The sequence below is a fragment of the Cebus imitator genome, unplaced genomic scaffold, assembly GCF_001604975.1.
Source record: "Cebus imitator isolate Cc_AM_T3 unplaced genomic scaffold, Cebus_imitator-1.0 Scaffold25, whole genome shotgun sequence".
In the NCBI taxonomy this organism is placed as follows: domain Eukaryota; kingdom Metazoa; phylum Chordata; class Mammalia; order Primates; family Cebidae; genus Cebus; species Cebus imitator.
Genome location: NW_016107340.1, coordinates 4,923,257 through 4,935,735, shown reverse-complemented (window position 1 = coordinate 4,935,735; position 12,479 = coordinate 4,923,257). Strand labels below are relative to the sequence as shown.

Genomic DNA, 12,479 nt, shown 5'->3' with positions numbered 1-12,479 from the left:
TATGTGAAAAAGAATCCACTAAAACATTTCTGTAGCCTTTTTCTTTAAAAAACAAAAATTGTAAATCCTAGTACTTATAACAGTAGTTTCAAAGATGATGATCGATTTTAAACAGGTAAAATCCATTTAATAGCAGTTTTGTGGATTTTAAAATCACACACTACCAATGAGACGATATTTACTAACACCCAACATCATGGATAGTTATTCTAATAAGGACTACCTTCATTTTGTTGAATCAGGTAATGATATGTATAATTACCTCTTTAGATATGAGGCTCTTCCTGCCTGGAAAAAACCTGATGTTTGTCAGATTTGTCAAAGAAGAAGAGAGCAATGAATGCCATTTGACTACTGTCCTTCAAACTTTAATATCATTCCTAATGAATGACAATCAAGACCCAAGGAGGAACAGAAAGTTCTCCTGTCAGATTGATATCTGGGTAACACAGCAAGCCAACTATCTATGGATCAGGGATTTTATTTCAAAAGATTCCGAGATACCCAGCTCTTACCAATGTTCTATCTTCCTACATAATGTGGAGCAGGAAGTGACTGAGTAATCACAGAACTGTGGCACTCTTGGCCACTCATGTTGGGGAATATTTAATAGTGCTACACAAGAAGTTAGGGGAAAACACAGGGAGACTAAGCAGAAAAGACATATTTCCTATCAAAAAAGCTTAGAAACATTTCTCAATTTAAGCAGCATGTCAGCTGGTGTGCAGTTGCCAGCAGAGAGATACCGGCTTCCCTCCAACAGACTGCAAACATACAGTCACACAGCCATTCCTGGGCACTGGAAATAAAAAATAGCTTCCAGCTGAATAGGACGCTAAAGCAGGAGAAACATGGGACCCAAGAGGACCCAAACTTGGACTAGCATAGGGACTGCTTGGGGCTTTCATCAGGTTATCAATAAGAACCTGAAGATTTGTACAACTTCTTTTATAAATTATAAGGTTTATTCCATGCTTGCGGGACTGCATCTAGTTCTTTTTACAAACCAAGTTCAGTTGATATCAAAAATTCTCATTATATTCACTAAGTCTCATATTTGAAAGAGCCCTTTTGTTTTCTTAAGCACAGATCACTGGACTGAGTGAAACCTTCTGACTATTAGTCACCTGGTGTCCAAAAAGGACAAAGCAAGGTCAGCAGTTTCCCTTGCAGAGTCTGTCTTATCATGTCATAGCTGTGTTATGCAGTGAGACTAGCTCTGCCACATATCGCCCTAGCACATATTGGCCGAGCAGTTTAAAGTACACAAACTGTTTCCCTATAATGATAGAGCCACCTACACAAGATTATCTTAGGTCTACTCAAATTTCTCTATCTGACTTGCTATCATTATCTTTCACATGAATCACCATATAGCCTTCTCTGATCTCTCTGGTTCCATTACAACGCATTCTACAAACAGCAGCCAGAGATGCTTTAAACAAGCCAAACGGGATCACCCATGTCTTACCCCAGTCACTTGTTATTCTATCACCTTGATTTATTTTCTTTATAACACTCACAATTTGTCTTATTTCCTTATTCACCTGGTTATTTATTGTCTATCTCTTCCTATTAGAACATGAATTTCATGAGAACAAGCACCTTGTTTCCTTGGAATCTTTATTGCCTAGAAAAGTATCCATCACATAGCATAAGCTCAATGAAGATCTGTTGAATTTTTTTTTAATGAAGTTAAATTTTAAATATATTAAGTTTCTCTCACTTTATATTTCCTCGGAACTTCTATCTGTAGCTCAAGTTCTAAACAGATTCTCTCAGCTTGTACACTGAGTAAGTGGACAAAGAATATCCCCTCTTTTTAAATTTCATTTCTGGCTTGCCCCTGCTCATCTACAGGATGGCAAATCTCAGCTTATGCTCTTTCCCAGGTACAGACAGTGTAGAGACGTCTCCTGGCTTTTCTGATCTGATCAAGGCACACAGACTCTGGGTCATCGCTTTCTGGCTTCAGTCCATTGTGCCCATGTTCCAAGTCCTCTATCCTCATCCCTAAAATGTCTCCATTTTTATCATCACCCAGATTTTATGAAGGCTCTAAACTTCTTCATAACTCTGGCTTCCTCTCGTGCCATGCCCTGCAGCAGTATACCCTGTAGCTTCTACTCTCCAATTCCTTCCCCACCTCCTTATGCTCTCCAACTCTAGCCCCAGCGGTTTTCTCTCTTTTCTTTTAGCCCTAAAATGTTCTACTCAAAGAAATATTTTGTTGATATATAAACACACAAGTAAAATAAATCACAATGGCTTTTGAAGTGTGTGTATATGTGAGGTGTTTCTGCACAGAACCCTGTTATTGGCACAAAATAAAGTAATCCTCAGGGTTGGAAACCACTAGCCTAGCTTATTCCTTCTTTTCAGACAAACATCAGTGCAGAGCATAAACATATCTATTATCTAATTATGCTCAATTATTTTGGATTCCTAACCTTCAGACTTCCCTATAAAGGAGATCAAAGTAAGATAACAATTACCCTTGAGAAGCTAAGAAGGTAGAGAAAGGGAAGCTCTGAGATCAATTCCAACTCACTCCCAATAGAGAGCTCAGACTCTTCTGATGTTGGGTGATTTCTTAAGAAAATTAAGGTCCTCAGTCCTCTCAGTGAATCAACATATAAAAACTTTCTCACATAAAATGGCTGGATGGCTTCATTTAAACATTTTGTGAATGGGAATGGTTATGTTTTTGGGCCATGCATATCTTTCATATTGTTTTCCTAGCATAGAAATTTGTATCCCTGTAAGGAATAGAATTGTTTTGAATCTCGCTACTTCTGTACTTTGAGGTAGCAGTGTGTCATTAAGTAATCTCTTCAGATAATCAGAATACCTCAGAACTCAGGTTCCATTTCTTTAACAAAAGATACAGCACAGAGGCTCCTTGACGAGAACAGTTTGAGAACAGTTTGTTAGGAAGAGCAGACATGGTGAATGTGGGCCCCTTAGTGACATGACGGAGCAGTTCTGTATCACTTTTCCTTTCTAGATTGTAATAATAATAAAATATTACAACACAAAAATTCCATTATGAGGGTATCAAAATAAAAAAAGGACTTCTGTAAAGTGAAATGATCTTTCTTAGTAATTGTAGGGGCTATTTTCATAGTTGATAAGAAGTTTGGTTGTAAGATTATGGAATATGATTCCTCTGGATGACCTGGGTATCCCAGAAGGAAGGATCAAAGACCTGGGGAAATGGGCTGAGTTAATAATTTGATCAAGGAGGTCTATGATTAGGGTACTTCTGACTGAAGAGGAGGTGTGACCCTCTCTCATACTCAGCCTCTGAGGCATATCTGCAGAAGCCGACCCCACAGTAAAGTTTAAAAATTATAGGCTAACGCCAAAGCTTGGCAAGGAAGCCTGCCTTCTATGGTCTAAGGACACTTTTCTTTGGCAAAAACGTTGGTGACCCTGTGCCAGTTCTCAAAATTTCTCTTGGTTATTTTCCATGAAATAATATAAATTGCAAATGTATGATACCAATTGAATGTATAAATATACCTCGGGCAAACTGAGTTTAGCAAAGAAATAACTGGGGATTGAAAAGAAACAAGAGGACACATAGTTCGTAAAATGCTCAAGAAATGCATGCTATTAGCTGTTGATGCTCTAGAGCCCATATTTCCCAACATCAAGGGAAGGAAACAGGTAGGGCTTCCAAAGATTGAGTCCTTTCTTTTCTTTCCTCTTGTCCCTACCATCTTCCCCATCAATCATTCATTCACTGATTCCGTAGCATTTAAGGGCCAGAAACTGAGGTAAGTATCAGAAAAAAAGCAAAGGACAGTTAGTAATTGTAGGGGTTATTTTCATAGTTGATAAGAAGTGGAAGCATTGCTTCCACTTAATTTATAGTTTTGTAGAAAAAAATGACATTAAATACAAAGTATATAGAAATCTGGATACTAGGCAAACCATAATAGAGAAAAGAGTGTGGGCAGGTGGTGTGTGTGGGGGGCAAGTTTTAGGCAAAGGGAGAAACAGATAAAAGCCTATAAGAGAGAAAATCACTGAAGGCCAATGATACACTGATACTAAGATTTCTTCCAGATTCGTTACTCCTCTACTGAAGGTTATCTTTTTATTCCACACTTCTCATCATTTTTTGTTCATGAAGCATTAAGACACAAAACAGAAATACTTAAGGTGGCTGACATTTTTCAAAGATGGCAGAGTAGTGGAAAAACTAGAATTAATTTTTATTTGATAGCTTGCCAGAGATGCAGGGGAAACCAAAGGATTGCAAGTGGTAGTGATTAGGAGAGAATAGCAAATATCATAGGAAGAATAAGGATAACATTGGAATTCTTACTGTACCTACACACACTCTCACCCCCATGCCCAAAAGAATGCATTCAAAAAGAGGGAGAGGGTGAAGAAATATTCAGATAATTACCCATTTCTGGGATGACACATAGACTTTATTTTATATGCAACTCCCTTCCACTGAAAGGAGGTTGTTTACAGCTTGGAGCACTGCCTTAATAAGGATTCTGAGATCTCAGGCTAGCAGGAAAGAAGGATGTCACCCAAAGTACATAGTTATGGAAGGGGGAGGAAGGCAGGAAGCATGCTGTGTTTGCTAGTCTGATTCAGATCGCTGAAGGGCACCTAATTTAAGCTGAGAATAACTTCCAGGCTGTAAGTGCCAGTACAAGTGAATTTTCTCTATCATTTGCTCATTTAAAGGACTCTACTAAGTACCAACTCTTAAGAAGTTGTAGCTGGGTGAGGTGGCTCACGCCTGTAATCCTAGCACTTTGGAAGTCCAAGGTGGGCGAATCATGAGATTAGGGGTTCAAGACTAGCCCAAGCAACATGATGAAACCCCATCTCTACTAAAAATACAAAAATTACCCAGCTACTCAGGAGGCCAAGGCAGGAGACTCGCTTGAACCCAAAAGGTGGAGGCTGCAGTGAGCCGAGATCATGCCACTGCACTCCAGCCACCTGGGTGACAAAGCAAGACTCCACTTCAAAAAAAAAAAAAGAAAAGAAAAAGAAGAAGAAGAAGTTGTAATAATGTAATAGAATGGAAAAGAGAGAAGGACCAAAGTTTGCCACTATACTACTGTTCTGCTGAATGTTGAGGGCAAACTTCTGAGCCTCAGATTTCTCACTCATAACTCTATAAACACATTACTAATTCTAGATTTGATCACCACTGTGTTACTTGATCACAAATACAGTATTCCCTAGATCAGGGAATGTAAACTGCGGCAAAGCCTGCTAAATGACATCAGTATATGTGCTCCTCTTTTAAAAGATACAACCTTCCTCTCTGCCAATCAAGTTTTAACAAGGCACAGACATGGCCACTCTGCTCAAGGCTACATTTTCCTGCCTCCTTTATATTTAGTTGTGACCACATGACAACAGTTTGATCAATGGAATGTAAGCAAGTTCTGCACCATTTACACAAAAGTTAACCATCAGTCTACCACTTTTCCTCTTTTATTTTTCCTGTGGCCTGGCATGTGAACAGGGCAGCGGTGAAACAACTTTGACCAAACAGACTAAGAGAAACACTAGAGGAGGTTGACATTAGACCAATGACATAAAAGGAAGCTGGCTGCCAGACATTCCCCTGGAGCAGAGCTTACTGCCTCACCTGGACAGCTTCCCTACTTCCAGACTGACATGAGAGACAGAAGTGAGCTTCTCTCTTGTTTGAGCTCCTATATTTGTGAGTGTTTTTATTGCTGTGGCTTAGCTAAGACCAGACTAATATGCAAAATCAAGTGCCTACAGGAGCCAAGAAGTCAATATAAATCAATGAATTACGTTGAAGAGGACTGTTCAAAGTTGGAGAACAAATGCCGTTTCTAAAAGGAGCAACCACAACACCACTCTGCTCAATTGCTGTCATATAAGAATGCAAGGTAGGGGCTCAAATTCTACTGATTTACTAAGAAATCTGGATTCTCGAGTGAAATCTTTCAATTTTGTAAAATATTGGCAACTAATTCAAAATTTTAAAAAAACCTACAGGTTAAACAAAAATGCTTCTATATCAGATTCGAGCCAAAGACTGCCAGTTTGTGACCTGTCCTAGATTATGGGACAGCACTGAGTATAAAATGCACAAATACAACATCTTAACAGCTTAAAAAAAAAAAAAAAAAAAACCTTTTACCGCCTTAAATATCTACATTGACTGCCAGGCAAACCTTGATATCAGAAACATTAAAATGTAACAAAATTATGTATCCTAAGATTTGAAAAATACAATATAATAACACAATCCTAAATATGAAAAGCATCCCAGTTGATGGTGATAAAAATGTATAGTAGTGAACCACATACCTCAATTATTTTCAAATCTGTAACAAAATGCAGCTGCATAGCTCTTAAAGCCAGTAACTGGACCCCACACAGTAACTAGATTGCACTGAATTCAAATATCCCACACCAATGTAATTATCTGTGCTATTAACTGTGGCCTTTGATAATATATCTTTTTCTTCATTTTGGTGTTATGCAGTCACTCAAAAAGATACCTTACAGTGAATTCATTCCATGTTATTTGAACTTCATAATTAGGTAAAATAAATGCCAATCATAAACATATTTATATACTAATTTTACTTATGTCACTACACTGTGAGCCATTAGGATCATCAAAGATAACTTACTTTTCAGCTACAAAATAATTATAAGAAAAACCTTTGTAGAACCAACACCTTTCCCCAATATCTAACGATGTGTAAGATTACTAGTTTTGTCTCCTGTTGTTCCTTACTTCTGTAAGAAGAGCATGAGAACATCAGCCCAAGAAAGGCAAGGTTGTGAGACAATAAGAACACATTCCAGAACATCCAAACGTCCACTATGGGGTATGATGCCCACTGGCTACCTGGCCAATGTTAGAGTCACAAGGTAACTGCAAAGATTTGTCTGAGTCCGCTATCTCTACCTGCATTGTTCTCTGAAAGTCAAATCAGAAGTTTCCATAAGGATGCTGCAGACTATATCTCTCACTGACCCACTCTGGTTCTCACTGGCACCACCCTAGTCCATGATAAATCTGCTCATTTTTTAAATAATCCAGTTTACAGGTGGATTAAAATATTTTAAATTAATTTTTCCAAAATAGGTCATATGTTTTAAATACTAAAAACCAAGATACAAATAAGGAATTTTAAGTTTCCTAGTTTTGTAAAATTCCTTAATTCATTCTACTGAGAATGTTCATTCTATCAAAGACCGCTCACTATTATGTGTGATTTTAAGGGCCTATCCTGAATGAAGAACATAAGAGGGCTAAATTTAAATTTGGCTTCATCTTTTTCATTACATATAAGTTTATACCAGATGGGTCTGTCGTTTGGTTTTGGTTATTGTCTTTTTCTTTTTACCTCTTTATAGATTTCAGTGCATTCATAGTAATCTCTAGAAGGGAGGCCAAGTCGAGGCTGGTCAACCTATAAAAAATATACATAAAATAAATCGTTCAGCAAATATAGAAAAGTTAGAAAAATACAAGCATGGCTATTTATGTATGTGAAAGATCCTAGTCTGCTGTTTATAGGGGTAACTATCAGACACTGAGTTAATACAAAATTAGGAAATGGTTTCTACACTACTTACAAGTGTTATACTAATGGGCAGTTAGATAATCTGGAGGACTATGCTGCAGATATTTAAGGAAAACCAAAGAAAATGAACAAACGATTTACTGGGAGAGATTTTTAATGCAGAGCAGAAGGTGCAAGTGAACAAAAACATGTTAGATTCTAGGACGTAGGAATTTCTAAATTACATATTCACAGGACTTCCCAGCTTCCTGAGATTCTAATGTGCTCCCCTGGGAACATTCTCATCTGCTTTCACCCTGAGCTGGGATACACTCTCATTGGTGGGAGCAGGTCAATATTCTTCAAGTTGATGTGGGTGGATGGGGAGAAGGGGAGGAGAAGTGGAAAACCTCTATGGTAACTCCAGAACCTTTCTACTAATGCAACTCTTGCCAGAAAATGTTTAAGATTCTCTACCTTAAGGGAATGGAGGCACCTTCTCCTTGGTTCTCCCCAAAGCTGCTCTGCTCAGAAGAACTTCAGCAGACCCAGATAGCAGTTAAGTATGTAAAAGATGAAACTCAGTTCTGCACTAATGTGTCTGGTCCATCTTTAATACCTAAGTGAGAGCTGCCTGGGCATACTTGCAGCTTTGTGAGATTGTTTCCTACTCACTGTATGCAACATGAGTGTGGAGGCCAAACCGAGCATTTCTGGGTTAAAGACAGAATCCTAGCAGCAGTGGAGAGCCTAGGCCAATACAAAAGAAACATAACCCAAAGAACTGGGATGGTAAGAGCCAGAAGATATCTCCATATGAAGAGCCCTGATCCTTCCCTACCCCGTGACCCTCAAGGTGATCCTGCAAGGAGAAAGTTTCAGAAGAGAGAGAGTCCACTGCAGGAGATTTTGGTTCAATTCCTTTCAAAATTTTATATAAAAATGACCATAAAGATTTATGCAATAGGGGCACAGATATAATTTGGTAACCTGCAACTTTTGGTATAATTCCTTTTACAGGAAAGAAGAAAGAAATAAAAAGAGAGAGAAAGAAAGAGAGAGAGAGGTAAAGGGAGAAAGAGAGAAAGAAAGAGAAAGAGAAAGAAAGAAAGAAAGAAAAAAAAGAAAGAAAGAAAGAAAGAAAGAAAGAAAGAGAGAGAGAGAGAAAGAAAGAAAGAAAGAAAGAAGGAAAGAGGGAAAGAAAAGAAAGAAAGAAAGGAAAAGAAAAGAAAAGAAAGAAAAAGAAAGAAAGGGTCATTAAAATTTTCAGTACATTCCAAACATATTCATTAATCTAGTCTTAGGTGACATCTAAATCAAATTGTTTGCATTTTTAAAAATAAAATAAATCCATTTTAAAAGAAAGGCATTTTGTTTCTTTTAATTGAGGAGAAAAGTACAGATATTCTTTAGTGAGAAAAAAAATTATGTTTAAAATCCCTTTTCTATGTTATTTTCAAAAGCAATTATTGTTTTTTGGTTTCCAGACCTGCATTGCTTCTATAAACCAAAGTATACTCCTTTCAAGTAATATACAAAGAAATCAGAGACTTTTTCTGAATAGGAGGGGCCTGGAGCCCTTCTTAACATTTGTTTTGTGAAGGGAGAGGTATCTAAAATAGAGGTAGCAGAAGCAAGAGGAGAATGTCTAAAACACAGCATTAAGAAAATACTTTCAAAATTGAGACTCTAGGTATTAGGGACAGAGCATGAATATACCACCTCCTTGCTTAATTCAGTTGAAAACAGCATTATTTCTAAGTATCAATAACAACAATGTGTGTGGAAGTTTTATTACAATTTAAAGATAACTTTAGTTATTTGCCACACAAACTTACATGAATTACATGATTCACAGAATTCTTATCATCGGTGCCAACAAACAAATTAAAAAGGACTTTTTTCCCATATTTAGAATTCAGTTGTGCAATAGCTTTTTCAGCTGTCCAAGAAGCACCTAAAGCAATAAAAGATAAAATATATCTTTAGAAGCTTTAATTCATTAATGATATTATAATAACATAAATTTTACATGGATTTTTTAAGTAGGAAAATTGCCTTACCATATTTTTGCTCCCAGTTTTCTGTTGCTACTGGCCACCCATATATGTCTGGTAACAGTTTGAGTAGAGGTTCTCCACCTCTGCTATCAATAGCAGCTTTTGAAAACAATAAACATAAATTCAATTAGAAGTCTAGGCATAGTTTGGCACCAATATATGCATACTCCTAATGAAATCAAATGAAGAGCACTTACATTCATTTATACAAGACCTGTACAATGTTTTTGCTTTCTGCACTGCTACTATATCTTCAGTTTTGGGTTCTTGAAGCACATCTGAAATATGACATTTAATAAAATACATGAACATAATTGCTCATTTGCACTATGCACACATAATTGCTCATTTGCAGTAATTAACATTTGCAAGGTGGGTTCAGTTAAAGTACTTTGCTTTTCTGGAGGTACATTCATTCCCTCCCCCAGTTCCAAAACCTTATAGGAAAAACCAAACCCCTTACCAGATTAGCATTCCTAGCACAGAACTGGGAGTCAGTTTAATCAGCCAACTTAGATGAAAGTCCTTTTGCATAGATTATCTTTTTTTTTTTTTTTCAATGAACAGTGATGCATACTGCTCTACCATAGGTAACAGTTACTTTTCTTGAAATTGAGATTAAAAAAATAAACAATAATACAGGGAATTTGGAATTTAATATGAATAGTCTTTTTGATAGCTGGAAAATAATTATCTGTGTGATTGTACTTTTAATGCTCCAAATGAATGAATTGAATTGTCTTACTTGTTTGGATGTTAAAAAGTAGTAAAAATTGGTTTTCTACAAAACAACTTCTAGGAGAGTTGTTTTGTTTCTACAAAACAACTTCTAGGAGAACAGGGAACAGAGGATAGGAGCGACTTGTCTAGACTTTGCTAACTTCCCAGGGAGGGCGTCTTAGCCAGGTTAGAATATGCCTACGCTGGGAAGGTAAATCTTTGTAACATCTTACAATGACTTTAACACAGGGCTTGGGTAGGGAGACTACAGAAGTAGTTTTTTGTGGCAATCATTTAAACTTTTTTCTTCTGTAAAATGGCATAAAACTATCATCTTGGTTGGGCATGGTGGCTCACGTCTGTAACTCCACACTTTGAGAGGCTGAGGCAGGTGGATCACCTGAGATCAGGAGTTCGAGACCAGCCTGGCCAACATGGTGAAACACCATCTCTACTAAAAATACAAAAATTAGCTGGGCATGGTAGTGGGTGCTATGATCCCAGCTACTTGAGAGGCTGAGGCAGGAGAATCACTTGAACCTGGGAGGCGGAGGTTGCAGTGAGCCGGGATAGCACCATTGCACCTCAGCCTGGGTGACAAGAGTGAAACTCCATCTCAAAACAAAATAAAACAAAGCAAAACAAAAACAAAAACCTGCCATTTCTAGGGATGATACAGCTTTATCATTTGCATACCTACAAATGAAAGCAGGAATGCTAAGAGATGTCAACATATTAATTTTGGTGTCTGCCATTATCAGGGTGACTTGGTAGTGGTACACAAATCCTGGAAGGATTATTAATGTTTTAATCTTTTGTGACATTCCTTGTAATGGCTAACAATTGTATATTAAAAAATGAATATATGAAGAGAGAAATCTTTGATGCACAGATACAATCTCTACTAACCTTTCAAAACGACTTCTAGTTCATCTCTTAAAATGTCAAAGTTGCCGTAACGGGAGCTGGTCTCGGGAATGACATTGCGTTTCAACCAGCCTCCGCATGCATATTTGAAAAAGTCTGTACAAGGCTCAGCGGTGGCATCCATGTTTTGGATCAGTCGAGCAGCTGCAAGAACAGAGAAAAGACTAGATAAAATGATGGGTGTGTTTCTTATGTAGCTTAAAAGGAGAAAAAGGCATGTTGCTCCCTTTTGATTGTTATCAATTTGTCAGAAGCTCCATTTTCTTTTTTATGTAACAGTCAATTCAGATGGATGAGGAATACTATCTGTGTATAGTTCTTTTTCCTTGACTATAGTTGGTTCATTTTATTTTGGACTGTGTAAATCCCTCCACCCTGGGTCCACAGCCTTCCCACCCCACCACCGAATAATTTTCTGGCTAGTTCCTATTTCAGAAGAACAAAGAATAGAGGTCTACTTTGAGTTGGCCATCTTGGGCCTGAGGTTAGCATGTCATTCTTCACTCTGATAACATTAGTTGCCAACTCTCTCTTCAAAGTGCTGTGACTTTTGAATGTCTCTGAGACTCTAAGCCATGGAAGATTGTTAATGAATTTTTATCATTTTAGAAAGGATCTGAAGCCACAGTTATTACTTCCTGGACCTTGCTCAAATAAATTTTATAATTCAAATTTGACATCCAATTTGCATTTGTTTATATAGCGTCTGTCATTATAAAACTGGCTGTAAGCTTATTAGTTTTTCTCAGGTCCACTTTTCTCTTTGAGGACTATGATGAAAATGCAAATCAACCAAGACTGAGTATTTATAATCAGTATGCTGACTCTGCTAAAAGCTGCAATTGATAGAAAGATGTGTAAAATAGGAACTATTTCCAGTGAAGAGGAGAATATGGCCCAATGCCCATAACGTCTATACCTGGAACCAAAAAAATTCTGCTACTGCCCTCCCCACTTTCCATCTCATACAAGCTGAACTGTTTTGCAATAAAAACAAAAGAGCAATTGAGAATTCATCTGTATCAAGAGAATATAAGTTCTCAGATGAGCTTATGAAAACACCTCACTTTCTGAATTAATTAATTAAAAACTTCAAACAATTGCTGAGCTGTATGGGTTTTTTTCCCCATTTATTTATTTTATTGCATTTTAGGTTTTGGGGTACATGTGAAGAACATGCAAAATTGTTGCATAGGTACACACGTGGCAGTGTGATTTGCTGCCTTCCTCC

At 37.4% G+C, this 12,479-nt stretch overlaps 1 protein-coding gene across 7 annotated transcripts in view; it reads right to left on the bottom strand.

Moving 5' to 3' along the window:
• Positions 1-12,479, bottom strand: part of MME (membrane metalloendopeptidase) — a 96,846-nt gene that overhangs the window by 50,295 nt on the left and 34,072 nt on the right. For 6 of the 7 annotated variants that reach the window (XM_017522907.2, XM_017522910.2, XM_017522913.2 and 3 more), the window contains 5 exons: positions 11,231-11,392; positions 9,799-9,879; positions 9,605-9,700; positions 9,380-9,498; positions 7,383-7,448 (listed from right to left, as the gene is read on the bottom strand). In XM_017522907.2, coding sequence (XP_017378396.1) covers positions 7,383-7,448; positions 9,380-9,498; positions 9,605-9,700; positions 9,799-9,879; positions 11,231-11,392 — 524 coding nt within the window. The remainder of the gene's footprint in view (positions 1-7,382; positions 7,449-9,379; positions 9,499-9,604; positions 9,701-9,798; positions 9,880-11,230; positions 11,393-12,479) is intronic. The other variant, XM_037736463.1, reaches the window with a different exon arrangement.